This window comes from Helianthus annuus, chromosome 5 (genome assembly GCF_002127325.2).
Source record: "Helianthus annuus cultivar XRQ/B chromosome 5, HanXRQr2.0-SUNRISE, whole genome shotgun sequence".
Lineage (NCBI taxonomy): Eukaryota > Viridiplantae > Streptophyta > Magnoliopsida > Asterales > Asteraceae > Helianthus > Helianthus annuus.
This window is the reverse complement of record NC_035437.2, coordinates 138439114-138455097: the sequence shown is the minus strand read 5'-3', so window position 1 is coordinate 138455097 and position 15984 is coordinate 138439114. Positions and strand designations below refer to the sequence as shown.

The window sequence follows — 15984 nt, the reverse complement described above, 5'->3', positions numbered from 1 at the left end:
TACAAAGTTCACCAGTTTTGTGAGGCTTAAACCTATCATATGGGTTACACTACAAGAAAGTTGACCATCAAATGAAGTATTAGTCCAATGGGACGTCTCCTTTAGATTCATAAGCTTTGCTAAGAAGTCAAGTGAAGAAAACTTAGTACAACCAGGATATAATTCAGATTCAACATCCTTTATTATGTCTTCAAAATCGTCATCAACACCGTTAGATTCTCCACCCGACATCTCCAGGTTACGGTCTGTATCTTCTTCCATACGCTCCCCCCTAATGTCTTCAATAACGTTTTCCATACCCTCCTGTGGCACAACATTATCTACTTCTACTTCTATAACTGCAGGCCGAGATTTTTCGCCGTGATAGTCCCACTTTATGTAATCTTTCCAAAAAACCATACGCCCCAAATGGAGTTTCATTTTTGTGATGGTTGTTAAGCCGGAACATTTACATTTGGAACACGGACATCTAACTTCATTATGGTTGGGGAGCACTCTTTCACACATCGCGATAAAAGACCTGAGTCCTTGCTGGTAGTGAGCTGATTGAAGTGGGGAATCAATCCAGCTTTTATCGATAGGCATTATGCAACTGAAAGATAATTTAATTTAGGGTTTGCAAGACAAGGGTAGGTTGCTAAACCCACTTTTTGAATATTTTATCTTATATATGAATGTGTATTACATGGTTGTTTCTTTAAGAAAAATTCGGCAGCATTTCCTCTTAGCTCCCAAGTATATATGTAAGAATATATATACCCGAGGAGCAAAGAGAAAATGATAACCGAATCCTTCTTAAACAAACAATCATGTAATACACATTCACATCCTAATGAGATAAAGTATTCAAAAAGCAGTCCCAAATTAAACGGGGACAACCTGAAATTAATTTCTAAATCAATTTCAGGCGGGTATTTCTAAGCTCATTATGGTTTATGTATGAATTTTCGAAAAGAATAGAGCAAATATCATGTGGGTCAATGGGTAAAAGCTAGACATGAAGTTTTGTTTCCGATTTAAGTGTGATTATATTCAAAGGATATTATTATTATTATTAGTATTGTTGTTGTTGTTATTATTATTATTATTATTATTATTATTTGTTTTTAAATAATAGAAGGGAAAAGGATCAATGAAGGTGATGGAAAAGGACAAATGTCGCCGGGTGCGGATAAGGCCTTTAGCGGCGACATATTAGTTGTCGCCGCTAATAGTGTCGCCGCTATTAATCCTTTTTCTTGTTTAGTAAACGGATCAAACACAACATGTTTAGTTAACGGGTCAAAATTACCATTTTTCACTCACCGGGTCAAAATTACCATTTTATTTGATAGACATGCACTTTAAGTGAGCATAAATCAATTCTTTCTTTGTTTGACATACCTCCTAAAATTGTTAATCTAACACTTAATGTGCATTAGTTATTTACTGGTGGATGGTAATCCTTGCTATATGCTTTTAAGTTACCCTCTTTTGCAATTACCATGGTCACCAGTTCTTTGTGATAATTCATAATAACAAACTTGTGAGTCTGACTTTAAACGTATGCATATTTTTTTATTCGTGAATCTATGTTTGCTTATGTGTACCCATGTGGGTTTTATGGTGTTTAACCTATTTTGTTCTTAATACACTACATTTTACTAGTGAGCTATATATTTTGAGTTAACCTATTTTAATGTGGTATGAAGCTTGCTGACTTCATTGTTCAAGCAACACAAGGGAATGTTACCGAGTATTATATTCTCTGCATATTGTGAATGTGTCTGAAAGTGGGACATGAAGCAATCGGAGACGAAAACATTCAGGTATTCCATAAAGCTGCCTTAAAGGTGGACATGAAGCAAGACAGAAGCCACAACGATATAATGGGTTTTCTAAACTTCAGTCAATTTGACAAATCACAGTGTACAACAGTTAACATATTTGACCCATCTACTATCTTTGAACAATAATAAACATACACTAACCTGATTTTGAAGGAGGAGATCTGGTGGTAACGATGGAGACGAGGTGGTGGCCGTGGAGACAAGGTGGTGCCGGTGGAGAAATTCTCTAGCATTCACCCGAGCATACACCAAGAATCAAGAAATTAACAACTATTAAAAAATATAAACAAGAAATTCAACATAAAAGTAACAACACTAACCGATTTGAAGAAGAAATTGCAAAAAATGAAGGGTGTTCGCCGATTAGCACAAGAACCGAGAGGAGGGGAAAGGTTTTGGGGAAAATGTGGAAGGAGGGAAGAATGGCGCTATTTTGGATGTTTATTCGGTGGAGCAATAGCGGCGACAACCTGTCGCCGCTATTAATTACTACTGTCGCCGCTATTAACGTGGAAAAACCCCAGCCGTTGGATCATGATAAGAAACGTGTGGCTAGGGTTTAGCGTGGGACACCGGGTGAGGATAAGGCCTTTAGCGGCGACATATTGGTTGTCGCCGCTAATAATGTCGCCGCTATTAATCCTTTTTCTTGTAGTGTTAGGCCCCAAAGCTTTAATTTTTTTTTTTCCAAAAAAGCTTGCTTATAAGTTATAACCGATTACCTATTAACCATTTATTTGTTGCACAAATATTAGGATACAACGGCAATGCACATGACAAAACATAACAGATCAAGAGCTTGAATATTAGTCCAAAAATCAAAACACCAAACATCATGCAGAAAGAAAAAAAAAAACCAAAATTTCAACTACCAATCAATCAACACGAGGGTCAACCATCTGTCCCATAAACAACACGACCCCAGTCTTATCTTCTCTAATCACAAACAAGAACGGGTGATCTGCCACAAAATCCACCTTATCATACTCCGGATCAGTTTGTGCTGCCCCGAACACCATCTCCATCAAATAAGCCATTGCTTCTGTACCTTCTTCATTCACCTCCACAAAAGATTTATGGATGATCCTCGAAACATAAATGCCTTGACCATCAGATGAGTCAACCATTTCGCTCAAACCATCTCCACCGCTGAAAGGCAATACAAGGCCTAATTCCTTCAACATACCAGAAACTTCTAACCCGAATGAGATCTTAAACACAGGTATCAAAAACCGCGGGGTTATTACAGAATCATGTGGAATGTGACGGTCAATAAAATCAGGTGTGGAACCGATTTTCTGTACTAAAGACTGAAGGCCGTCTTTTGCATTGGGAAGGAAAAAGTACATAGAGTACCTTTGTTCATTGTCACCTCGTAGATAGGGAAGGCGAAGCACCTTGAAATCATCGTATACACCCACCGATTTTAATGCAGAGTTGGTCATGAACGGAACTTGAACTTTGTTGCCATTAAGGAGGTGGAAGTCGTATTCTTTCGTCATCGACGGTTTAAACTTGTCCCTCCATATTCCCTTGAAGTAGATTGCATTTGCATAGATGAGCCATGTGATATTGCTAACTTCTTCAGCAGTAATAACTTGTTTGATAAGGCCATTTGTTTTCTCTTCCGCCCATGCATTCAGTTCATTAGCCACCTCCGCCTTCGTTAATCAATAAATACTATGTTAGCTATATCACAATTAAAGTTATAAAATTATTAAAACTGACCTTGTTTTGGAAATCGACTTGATTGCATTCGGCTTTATAAACATTGTCCACAACCTGTTTGAAAGAAGGTTTGAGAGAAAGGTATTTGTCAACCCAAAACCCATTGGCAAAAGACACTCGAGGGCCGCCTCTAGGCCTAGCATCAGCGAAGATCAAGGGCACAAGCTGCGAATAAAGAGAGTTGAGGTTATTGGTGGTATTCGTTTTGAGGAAAGCGAGGAGTTGGTCGAGTGTTTGACCTTTGGAACCGGCGGCTAACACGCTCAGGGCGACATGGATGGAAAGGGGGGAGAAAACAACGTTGGTGTTGTGTTTCTTGGAGAGAAGGTGGGTTGCGAGTGTGGTCGATACGTCGGTTTGGTTGCTGACTGATTGTTTAAGGTGTTTACGATCCATTGAAGAAGAAGGTGTGAAAGCAGGCGTTTGGGATGAAAGCCAGAAGAAAGCGTGTGCTGTTTTTGCATGGTTATCAGTTTATCACTATTTAACAACCTACAGCGAAACCCTAATGGGCCGTTTGATTCATGAAATCTTTTGGATTCAAAATATAATACTTTCACTTTTTTTTTATTATAAACTAATAGTGACATGTTTATTTCAAGATAATATTCATACATGACGACGGGCCTGTGTGGGAGCCCACATTGCCCGCTTTGGGCCCTTTCTCTTTGGAAGCCCAAAACACTATAAAGTCCATTAAACAAGCTATCCTTGCTTACCAAGGTTTCTTCTCCATATGGGCGGGAAAACAGCTAAGAGGCAACAGGTTCATTAAATGCCTGATAAAAGAGGCATCCGGTCACCATCATGGTACTTATCCGGCTATGTATTAATGGAGAAAGGAATCGCAGCCGTTGGGGGTCAGACACGTGTCTGACCTTCCCAAAGCACCATAGTTACCGTTAGATAACATGAGGGACATTTCTAAGGGATAAGAGCATGCCATTATATAAGAAGGAACAAGGATAAGGCAGGCAAGGTATGAACATCTCCGGCCATTACTCCCATTAAATACTCTCATTTACTTCCTCATTAATTCCGACCAAGATTCCTTGTATTTACTACACATAGCACATTTATTAGATTCACACCAAGATAGGAACTCTCCGGTGAATACCTTCATCGGAAACGTTCCTCTTCCTTATCCGGCAAGTTTACTTACTCTCACGCCGGAGCTTGGTCACGGATCCCCCTCCCGGGGTCCTCCGTGGCGAGGCTAACGGTTTATTATTTTGTAGCCAACAAGGACAGGAGCTCTCTACGTCAGCGAAGACCCAACTGACGTCATGCGAAGGTAGGGTATTCGACAATACATTTATTCCTAATGTATATCATTTTTATAATGCAGTTTTCTCTTCCATGTCATATCACCATTTTTATAAATAAATTCAAATTTACAATAAATTAAGCTAAAATAAGTAAAGAATAAACAGGATGTATAGATAGAAAGGTTTATGTGATAAATCTGCTTTGGGTTTGATACGAATTGTTCTAAAATGCGTTATTATATGATTATGATTTAACTGTGCTAGCTACACAGATTTCAAGCAGAAGCTCATGACCATATATAATGTTAGGATTAAGATTCACAGATCACCATGATGAGCTTTTTCACCCTACTTTGATCCCAAATTTGGTTCCCTTTTAGAAATAATTAACCAACCGCACATCATAAGGCTATAGGGTGTGGGGATCATGGTTGGGACATGATTTGTCACCTAGGAACATAAATGGAAGGCTACACCACCCCCTTGATTGATCCACCATGGTTTGCATGGATTAAACCATGGCAACCATGATCCTCCTTTCCATTTTTAAACAAATCATTTCCTTTTTATTTAGACAAAGATAATAAATAAGGGGCTAATGGTTTGGGTCATGACCATACCCTTAGGGTAGTGGTTTTGGATGGTGGATTAAAGATTAGTTACATGGTACTAACATGGAGGGTCATGGTGGCCATGAGGGTCATGACCACACCCTATAGCCTAAGTGATAGCTTATATATATAGTAAGTAAAAGGTTGCATTCTTAATAAAATTATCATTAATGCTTATGTGATAGCCTGCCTAGCATCAGTTGCAAGATTACCTTATGAAGGTTGATGAATGGTATTATTCACTTATTTTGGACTTTCCATAGATACCAAACATACACTTCTCGAAAGATATAATCGGGATCTAACATTTTCCCTTTTAAAATTTGGAACATTAGGTTTTAATACAGAATGCAGTTAGCAATTGTTTCATAACTGAATATAGTTCACTGCAATTTCAAAGTTAAATAGAGACAAATTTGACATTGTGAAGTCAATGGCCAAAATGTATAACTAAATTTCAAATTTCAATCCCAAATTTAATGTGAATCTGTATGTTAACTGGTTATAACAGGAAGGATGTAAAATTCGTGTGATTTGTTAGACATAAATATTTAGGTTTATAAGCTAGATATTATAACTTACATTATTTTTGTTATTATTATTAGATATAGGGTATAGCGGTTATCGGCACATATATGTATGTATATATACTCTGCATCTTCATCTGAATATTTTTATCAATTCATTTTATGAACATTTAATTCTCATTCATCGAAACCCTAAGATAGATTTCCAACAAAGTGGTATCAGAGCCATATCGATCAAATCCCTGCAATCACAATAATCGATCAGAACATGAATCAGGCACAAGGAATTCAAACTCAAATCCAGTGCCGTCTCCGAGAAATCTCAAAATGTTTTGAGCCTGGAGCCACTAAAAATAAATCGGGCCCATATAATTTGAGTCAAAGGCCCTGCTTGCCGTCATATCATTACTATTAGTAGTTGATTATTTTTATATTTTTTTAGCCACTATAGACTTTTATTTTAATTTAAAACTATTTGATCGTTTTTATGATAAATAAATAAAGTAACCAAATGCTTATTTTATTTGGAAAGCACTAAATATATGGTATAAGCTATTGATTAATCTATAATAATTAGGTTAAAACATTTAAGGCCCAATAACAAACATATAGTCTATGGATATTTTTTAAAAACTCTGGGCCCTCAAGAACTTTGGGCCTGGGTCCATTGCCCTACCTGCCCTTACTTATCACCGGGCCTGCTCAAATCCCTAAACTCACTGGGCAAAATTATTATCACTGGCATATCCAGATCAAAGTTTTATTCGAATCACAAGATTTATGGAACGTTGTTGATGAAGGGATTCAAGAACTGGGAGCAAATCCCACCGAAGAAGCGACTGCAAATTACAAGGATTCGATCAAGAAAGATAAACGAGCATTACACATCATTTTTCAATCAGTGAATGAGACAATTTTCGAAAGAATTGCCCTTGCAAAGTCAGCAAAAGAAGCATGGAGCATTTTGCACAAGTCATACAGAGGAGAAAATCGGGTAAAAATACTTAAACTTCAAACTCTATGTTGTGAATTTGATGCACTGAAAATGAAAGAGGGAGAATCTATTGAAGATTATTTCAATAGAACAATTCTTATCGTTAATCAATTACGTATGAATGAAGAGAAAATAAGCGAACAACGAATTGTAGAAAAAATTCTACGAAGTTTGACTCGAAATTTTGAGTCAGTGGTAATCGCTGTAGAGGAAACAAAGAATTTAGAAGATGTTTCGACCGAAGAATTAATGGGAATTTTTCAATCTCACGAATTGAGATTGAAACGATATGATGATACACCAGTAGAACATGCATTCCAAATACAAAATGCCAATCAAGACAGATCTAAAACATCCCGGAATGATACTGGAGGAAGGGGACGTAATAAATTCAAAGGACGAAATATGAATTCGATGCGGTGTTATAATTGTCAGCGACTTGGACACATAGCCAAGTTCTGTCAGCGAAAGGATGAAAGCGACAAATCGGACAATATGTTAATTCATAAGGAAGACGAGAGCGATGAACAAGATGAAACGATATTCATGATTTTTAATGTGGAGGAAGCAGTCAAAGAAGACTGCTGGTATCTGGACAGCGGCTGCAGCAACCATATGACTGGAAACAGAGACTTATTTATCCGACTGGATGAATCATCAAAGAAGGAAGTGAGGACAGGGGACGACAAGAAACTGGAAGTGCAGGGCAGCGGAGATGTATCAATCTCAATCAGGGGACAAGTCAGGAAGATACCGAGCGTTTTTTATGTGCAAGGCTTGAAACACAATCTGTTGAGTGTGGGGCAACTCATACAAAAAGGATATACAGTTATGTTTCAAAGGAATCGGTGCATTATTAAAGATGCAAGTAATGAGACTATAGGCAATATCAGGATGACAAGCAACAAAATGTTTCCGTTACGTCCCGGAAGTGATTTAAATTTTGCAATGACCATGACAACGAAAGATATGTCGATTCTATGGCATAAGCGATATGGTCATGTAAACATGGATACGCTAATCAATATGGGAAATAAGGAGCTAGTTCACGGATTACTGAAGATAATGAAAAATGAGGACATATGTGAAGGGTGCATTTCAGGAAAACAAATGAGGAAGTCGTTTTCAAAGAAAACAACGTGGCAAGCCAATGAACCTTTACAGTTGGTGCATTCAGATATATGCAGGCCTATGAGAACTGAATCGATTGGAGGATGCAGATATTTCATCACCTTTATTGATGATTACTCGAGAAAAACCTGGGTATATTTTCTCAAATACAAATCGGAAGCACTAAATTACTTTAAGATATTCAAAGCCTTGAATGAAAAACAATCCAATCATTCAGTTAAAACGCTAAGAACTGACCGAGGAGGAGAGTATTGCAGTAAAGCTTTTCAAGATTTCCTGAAACTAAATGGAATACGTTATCAACTGACCAACAGTTATTCTCCCCAACAGAATGGGGTTGCCGAAAGGAAAAATAGAATGTTAATGGAGCTGAGTAGAAGTATGATGAATATCAAACAATTACCAAATTGTTATTGGGCTGAAGCAGTGGCATGTACCACATACATCTTAAATCGAACAGTTACAAAAACAAGACCAAATATAACCCCTTACGAAGCATGGAATGGGAGGAAGCCTAATGTAGAACATCTCAAAGTGTTTGGATGCCTAGCCTATGCTCATGTTCCTAAACAACATAGAGATAAACTACACAAGAAAACGGAAAAGACGGTCTTTATTGGTTATAGTGAAAATAGTAAAGGGTACAAGCTGTATAATCCGTTAACCAATAAAACCATTATCAGCCGTGACGTTGTGTTTGATGAAAACAAGAGATGGGTCATGGATCCGGAAGAATCCGATGTACCGTTCGTCATCTCGGATAATGATGGTACAAGTCAAACTCAAAGAGAAATTCATGTAGAACCACAACCTGATCATGAGCACATAGGTGAGAACACAGAATCGCCTGAACATGGAGAGGAAAATCAAGAAGCAGAGTCAGGAGGTGATCAATCACAGTCAAATGCAAATGATTCATCCTCAACCGACTCGGAGAACGAAGTGATCAACACAAGGAGCATCAATAGTGTATACAGGGACACGAGGGCTCTCACCGAAGCCGAAGTTCTGCAAAAATATAATGAAAGCCAAGTAGTCAACTTTGTTCTCTATGCTAATAGTGCAGACCCAACAACGTATGAGGAGGCTAGCAAGGATACAAAATGGATAGAAGCAATGAACAGAGAAATAGAATCTATTCACAAAAACTAAACATGGGAACTTGTGGATCCTCAAAAACATCAAAAGCCAATAGGTGTGAAATGGATCTACAAAACAAAATATGATGAAAAAGGAAATGTGGATAAATACAAGGCCAGATTAGTAGTAAAAGGATACAAGCAAAAATATGGAATAGACTATCAAGAAGTATTTGCACTGGTGATCCGATTTGAAACGGTCCGAATAGTGTTGGCTCTCACAGCACAATATGATTGGCATCTACATCAAATGGATGTAAAAACAACGTTTTTTGAATGGGAATTTAGAGGAACAAGTTTACATAGACCAACCTCAAGGTTACATCAAACAAGGAGAAGAGAAAAAGGTATGTCATCTCAAACGTGCTCTATATGGTCTGAAGCAAGCGCCAAGAGCTTGGTATAGCAGAATAGATACGTATTTTCTACAACACAAGTTCAAAGAATGCACTTATGAGCACACTCTCTATGTTAAAAACACTAATGAAGGAAAATTAGTGATATGTTTATATGTAGACGATCTGATTATTGCAAGCAACTCTATGAGGTTAATATCTGATTTCAAAGACACGATGAAAAAGGAATTTGAAATGACAGATATGGGCAGATTGCATTATTTTCTCGGTATGGAAGTTCAGTATGAAAATGGTAACATAATCCTGTCACAAAGGAAATACATGAGAAGTTTATTAGAAAAATATAGAATGAATCAATGCAACACGGTTTCTACACCAATGGAATATGGTCTTAAATTATCCAAGGATGATCCTGAAGAGTTTATAGATGAAGGTGTCTATCGAAGTCTTGTAGAAAGTCTAATGTATCTGACAAATACGAGACCAGACATCATGTTTGCAGTAAGTAAGATCAGTAGATTCATGGAATGTCCAAAGAGGAGTCACTGGGAAGCAGCCAAACGTATACTAAAATACATCAAAGGCACTCTAAATCAAGGTATTACCTATTCTAAAGGAGGAAAAAGGAAGCTCGTGGGTTACAGTGATAGTGATTATGCGGGAAACATAGATGACAACAAGTGCACGTCTGGATATATCTTTCATCTGGGATCTGGACCCATATCTTGGCAATCAAAGAAGCAAAAGGTAGTGGCACTATCCTCAACAGAAGCGGAATACATGGCCTTAACCCTAGCCGGTTGTCAAGCTGTTTGGATAAAAGGTATTCTAGATGAGTTACAAGGAAAAGAAGACTATCCTGTACCTATATTTTGCGATAATAAATCCACCATTTGCCTAGCAAGAGATCCAGTATACCACGGAAAGAACAAACATATAAGAGTCAAATACCATTATATCAGAGATTTAATTAAGAAGGAAGAAGTGACCGTAATCTTCTGTGCAACTAAGGATCAGGTGGCTGATATTATGACGAAGGCCCTGCAACCGAAAGACTTCATCGGTCTCAAACATCTGCTGCACATGATGCTGCAATAGTCTAGCTTAAGGGAGGGTGTTAGACATAAAAATATTTAGGTTTATAAGCTAGATATTATAACTTACATTATTTTTGTTATTATTATTAGATATAGGGTATGGCGGTTATCGGCACATATATGTATGTATATATACGCTGCATCTTCATCTGAATATTTTTATCAATTCATTTTATGAACATTTAATTCTCATTCATCGAAACCCTAAGATAGATTTCCAACATGATTAAGAGAGATTTAACCCAGACAGACATTGTAGGTGAACTGCTACAAGTCTACAACCAGGTATAGTAAGTTATATACTTGTATGTAGGTGAACTGCTACAAGTCTACAACCAGGTATAGTAAGTTATATACTTGTACGAATGATAAAGGCGGTTTACGAGTACTATGCATATGCATTACTGTATATTTTAAGATTTGGAAATAATTGATAAAGGTTAAACGGCCGGCTTGGTTTATATGGTGTTTCCATACCGTTGTCTGTTAACTTTTTTTAATAAAGTGCTTGAATGACAAAAAATAATAAAACAATTTATATTGATATACGTAGCTAGCTTTAAAATAATTTAAAGATATTTATTTTTTCGCATAACTAACTTTGAAATAATTTATCATGCAAATATATGTAGACGATGTAGAATTTTATAACTAAAATGTAATGTTTTTATACATTTGTATTTTAAAATTAGGGATTTAATATGCAAAAAAATGGTTTCAGATAGTAGATTGGTTTTCTTAGTATATATTTTAAATTTAAATTATTCAAAAACGTACTTTAATATTAAAGAATAAAGAAAATGAAAAACAAAAATTGTTACAAAGAACGAGTGTTATCTGTTAAGAGAGTATATGTGAAAGAATATAAAAGTTTCATTTAGTTAAACATTATAATTTTTATAAAGAAAACGTTTATATATGAATTAAAAAAATAATCTGTTTATAAAATTAAATGAAACAAGCAATTTTTTTTAATTATATTAGAAACTTTTAATTAATTCTTCTTATATAACATATTTTAAAAAACAAATTATTTTTATCCAATAAAATTAGGAGAGAGAAAAGATAACTATTTAAAAACACCCATTTTGGTAAATATTTCTCAAAGTACCAATTTTGGTAAATAAGTTTTTCCACAACACCCCCTCGCAAACAGTGAAGGGACCTTATAAATCTCAACATGGCAAACCGTGAAAGGAACCAGAATATGTCAAAACTGGTTTAACTGGTCGGATTTTAATGGTTTACAAACACAACTACATTTATCTTGGTTGCGTTATGCCTGCATATGGAGTTTTGAATTAACTAATCCATTATATGTCAAAAATAGAAAGAAAAAAAAAACCGAACAGCTGAAGCTGAAGTTGCTACGCAACAGGAATAGTGAACGATTTAACATAAATGATATCTAATATCTTATACGGTGGCGGACCAAAGAATTTTCTTTACGTGGTCACATATGTTTGGTTTTCGTATGTTTATCAAGAATAACTTTTTACTGGTTAGAGGATCAAGAGTAATATTTGGAGCTTATAAGATTAAATAAGAGTCAAGAGAGAACACACAAATGGAACTTGATCAGTTTGAGATTCTGCTAGCATTCCTCTTGAGATCAAATTTGACTCAAATTATTTGAGACAAACATGTTTTAGTTGCCGATGAAATTGAATGATTCATGTAGCAATTTTCTTATTTCATACATTTTCTGATTATCTTTTACAAATTTTGGCCGTTTAATATTTTTCGAAATCGACCCGTTTTGACCAGTCCTGTTTTGATCAAAACTTTTTTTTTTCCAAAAAAGCTTGCTTATAACCGATTACCTGTTTACCATTTATTTGTTGCACTAATATTAGGATACAGCAGCAATGCACATGACAAAACATAACAGATCCAGAGCTTGAATATTAGTCCAAAAATCAAAACACCAAACATCATGCAGAAAGAAAAAAAACCCCCAAAATTCCAACTACCAATCAATCAACACGAGGGTCAACCACTTGTCCCATAAACAACACGACCCCAGTCTCATCTTCTCTAATCACAAACAAGAACGGGTGATCCGCCACAAAATCCACCTTATCATACTCCGGAGGAGTTTGTGCTGAACCGCACATCATCTCCATCAAATAGGCCATTGCTTCTGTACCTTCTTCATTCACCTCCACAAAAGATTTGTGGATGATCCTCGAAACATAAACACCTTGACCATCAGATGAGTCAACCATTTCGCTCAAACCATCTCCACCGCTGAAAGGCAATACAAGGCCTAATTCCTTCAACATACCAGAAACTTCTAACCCGAATGAGATCTTAAACACAGGTATCAAAAACCGCGGGGTTATTACAGAATCATGTGGAATGTGACGGTCAATAAAATCAGGTGTGGAACCGATTTTCTGTACTAAAGACTGAAGGCCATCTTTTGCATTGGGGAGGAAAAAGTACATAGAGAACTCTTGTTCATTGCGACCTTGTAAATAGGGAAGGCGAAGCACTTTGAAATCATCGTATACACCCACGGATTTTTTTGCAAAATTGGTCATGAACGGAACTTGAACTTTGTTGCCATTAAGGAGGTGGAAGTCGTATTCTTTCGTCATCGACGGTTCAAACTTGTCCCTCCATATTCCCTTGAAGTAGATTGCATTTGCATAGATGAGCCATGTGATATTGCTAACTTCTTCAGCAGTAATAACTTGTTTGATAAGGCCATTTGTTTTCTCTTCCGCCCATGCATTCAGTTCATGGGCCACCTCTGCCTTCGTTAATCAATAAATAATATGTTAGCTATATCACAATTAAAGTTATAAAATTATTAAAACTGACCTTGTTTTGGAAATCGACTTGATTGCATTCGGTTTCATAAACGTTGTCCACAACCTGTTTGAAAGAAGGTTTGAGAGAAAGGTATTTGTCAATCCAAAACCCGTTGGCAAAAGACACTCGAGGGCCGCCTCTAGGCCTAGCATCGGTGAAGATCAAGGGCATAAGCTGTGAATAAAGAGAGTTGAGGTTATCGGTGGTATTTGTTTTGAGGAAAGCGAGGAGTTGGTCGAGTGTTTGACCTTTGGAACCTGCAGCTAACACGCTCAGGGCGACATGGATGGAAAGGGGGGAGAAAACAACGTTGGTGTTGTGTTTCTTGGAGAGAAGGTGGGTTGCGAGTGTGGTCGACACGTCGGTTTGGTTGCTGACTGATTGTTTAAGGTGTTTACGATCCATTGAAGAAGAAGGTGTGAAAGCAGGCGTTTGGGATGAAAGCCAGAAGAAAGCGTGTGTTGTTTTTGCATGGTTATCACTATTTAACAACCTACAGCAAAACCCTAATGGGCCATTTCATTCTTGAAACCCTTTGGAGTTTGGTTTAAAACCGGAATCCCTGCATCATCGGAATATCAAGGTTTCCCAGGTCAATAATGTTGTTTTATATTTTCATTTTTTTTATTTTTATTTTATGCTTTTCTATCTATTAATGTATTACCATCTAAACTTTGTATTATTAAACATGTAACATATCTATACTTCTATACTATATAATAAAAGAAACCACTTTAGGGACACTTGTCATCATATTAGGCATCTCTTATAGATAATTATAATTTTAGTTTAATCTCTTCTAATTAGATATAGATAAGCCTTCTACTAAATATTATTTAGTTTAATATCTTATACTATAGATATAATTTTTTTACCAAGTTTAAAAAGTATGGATTGTATTGGGCAATGTAAGAGGTTTGAACATTGGAGATTGGACACGCCCTTCGTGTGTGCTACGCCCCTGATTCTACCATCTTGAAATAGCAAACTATCAAAAAAAAAAAAAAAAAAACATCCCCGTTAAATATCATTGTAAAAAGCAGTCCAACAAAATTAATGGATTTTCTAATTTTCGGAAATTTTCGACATATATGTCTACACCCACCTTCTCCCTTTGATTTCTATAGTTCGTCATTGTCTTTTATGCATGCAAGAACTGTACTAAATCTTGACCAATGGGTTGTGGTCTAATAACAAGGTAATACATTTTAAAACAGCTATATAGGAGGTTTTGGGTTCAAGTGTCACAATAAACAAGAAATGCATAGTAAAAAAAACAATATATGCCAAATGTAGAGGTTTTTTTTCCCTTTTTTTTTTTTTTTTTTTTCCTAAAGGGTGTAGTGATTTGGTGGCGATAACCATGGAGTCCACAGAATTGACAAGGAAGAAGATGAGATGGTTAGGAGATTTTTCAATGTTTCTTTATTATTTTTTTTTTATAAAAGAACCATTTTAGTAAATACTTTTATAACAAGCCATTTTGGTAAATAAGTTTCTCAACTACACCCTTTTGTAAAAATTATTTACCCCGTGTAATACATCAACCCGTACAATAAATGAGGTTTTTAAACATATATTGTTTTATTATTTAATATATAAAATTTATTTATTCAACCCCGTGTAATACACGGGGTTATAACCTAGTGTATTGTATATATTAAGTAAACTAGGTTAGAACCCTCTTTATTACATAGGTTGAATAAATGTAATTTTATATATTAAATAATAAAAACTTATATTTTTATGAACCTTGTATATTGTACGCGTTAAATAAATGTAATTTTATATATTAAGTAATAAAAAAGTTATATTTTTAAAAACCATGTGTATTACACAGATTAAATAAATGTAATTTTGTATACTAAATACTAAAAACGTCGTATCTTTAAAAAAACTCGTGTATAATCGAGTTGAATAAATCTAACAAATAATAAAAAATTACATCCTTAAAAACTCCGTATATTACACGTGTTGAATAAATATAAAAAAAAGAGTTATATCTTTAAAAACCATGTGTATTACACAGATTAAATAAATGTATTTTTATATATTAAATACTAAAAACGCCGTATCTTTAAAAAACCCGTCTATAGTCGGGTTGAAAAATCTACCAAATAATAAAAAAATTATATCCTAAATAAATGTAATTTTGTATATTAAATACTAAAAACGTCGTATCTTTAAAAAAAATATGTGTATAGTCGGGTTGAAAAATCTAACAAATAATAAAAAAAAATATATCCTTAAAAACCTCGCGTTTTACTCGAGTTGAATAAACATAATTTTGTATACCAAATAATAATAAAAAAAAGTTATGATTTTAATAAATTAGGATAACATTTAATATTAATTTATTATTTATATATTTAATATAAGATTAGTAGATAAGAGATTTTAATAAATTAGGATAATATTTAATATTAATTTATTATTTATATTTAATATAAGATAAGTAGATAAGAGAGGTATTTGTTTTAAAAA

The 15984-nt window shown here is 35.4% G+C and overlaps 2 protein-coding genes across 2 annotated transcripts; both read right to left on the bottom strand.

The window, feature by feature from the left end:
• Nucleotides 1-2615: 2615 nt before the first annotated feature.
• On the bottom strand, nt 2616-3980 carry LOC110939223 (serpin-ZX). The gene is made up of 2 exons (XM_022180981.2): nt 3558-3980; nt 2616-3490 (listed from the first exon to the last, which is right to left on the bottom strand). The coding sequence occupies exons 1-2, from the start codon at nt 3951-3953 to the stop codon at nt 2705-2707; spliced, it is 1182 nt and encodes a 393-aa protein (XP_022036673.1). The 5' UTR covers nt 3954-3980; the 3' UTR covers nt 2616-2704.
• An 8587-nt stretch (nt 3981-12567) lies between these two features.
• LOC110939222 (serpin-ZX) lies at nt 12568-14010 on the bottom strand. Its single transcript, XM_022180980.2, has 2 exons — nt 13510-14010; nt 12568-13442 (listed from the first exon to the last, which is right to left on the bottom strand). Exons 1-2 carry the CDS (start codon nt 13903-13905, stop codon nt 12657-12659), a joined length of 1182 nt encoding a protein of 393 aa, XP_022036672.1. The 5' UTR covers nt 13906-14010; the 3' UTR covers nt 12568-12656.
• Nucleotides 14011-15984: the final 1974 nt, after the last annotated feature.

Bases quoted from the DNA above. Each gene is read 5' to 3' on its own strand.
- LOC110939223 (XM_022180981.2), bottom strand. From the start codon at position 3,953: ATGGATCGTAAACACCTTAAACAATCAGTCAGCAACCAAACCGACGTA. The intron at 3,491-3,557 runs GTCAGTTTTAAT...TGATTAACGAAG, and splicing joins AAGTCGATTTCCAAAACAAG to GCGGAGGTGGCTAATGAACT.
- LOC110939222 (XM_022180980.2), bottom strand. From the start codon at position 13,905: ATGGATCGTAAACACCTTAAACAATCAGTCAGCAACCAAACCGACGTG. The intron at 13,443-13,509 runs GTCAGTTTTAAT...TGATTAACGAAG, and splicing joins AAGTCGATTTCCAAAACAAG to GCAGAGGTGGCCCATGAACT.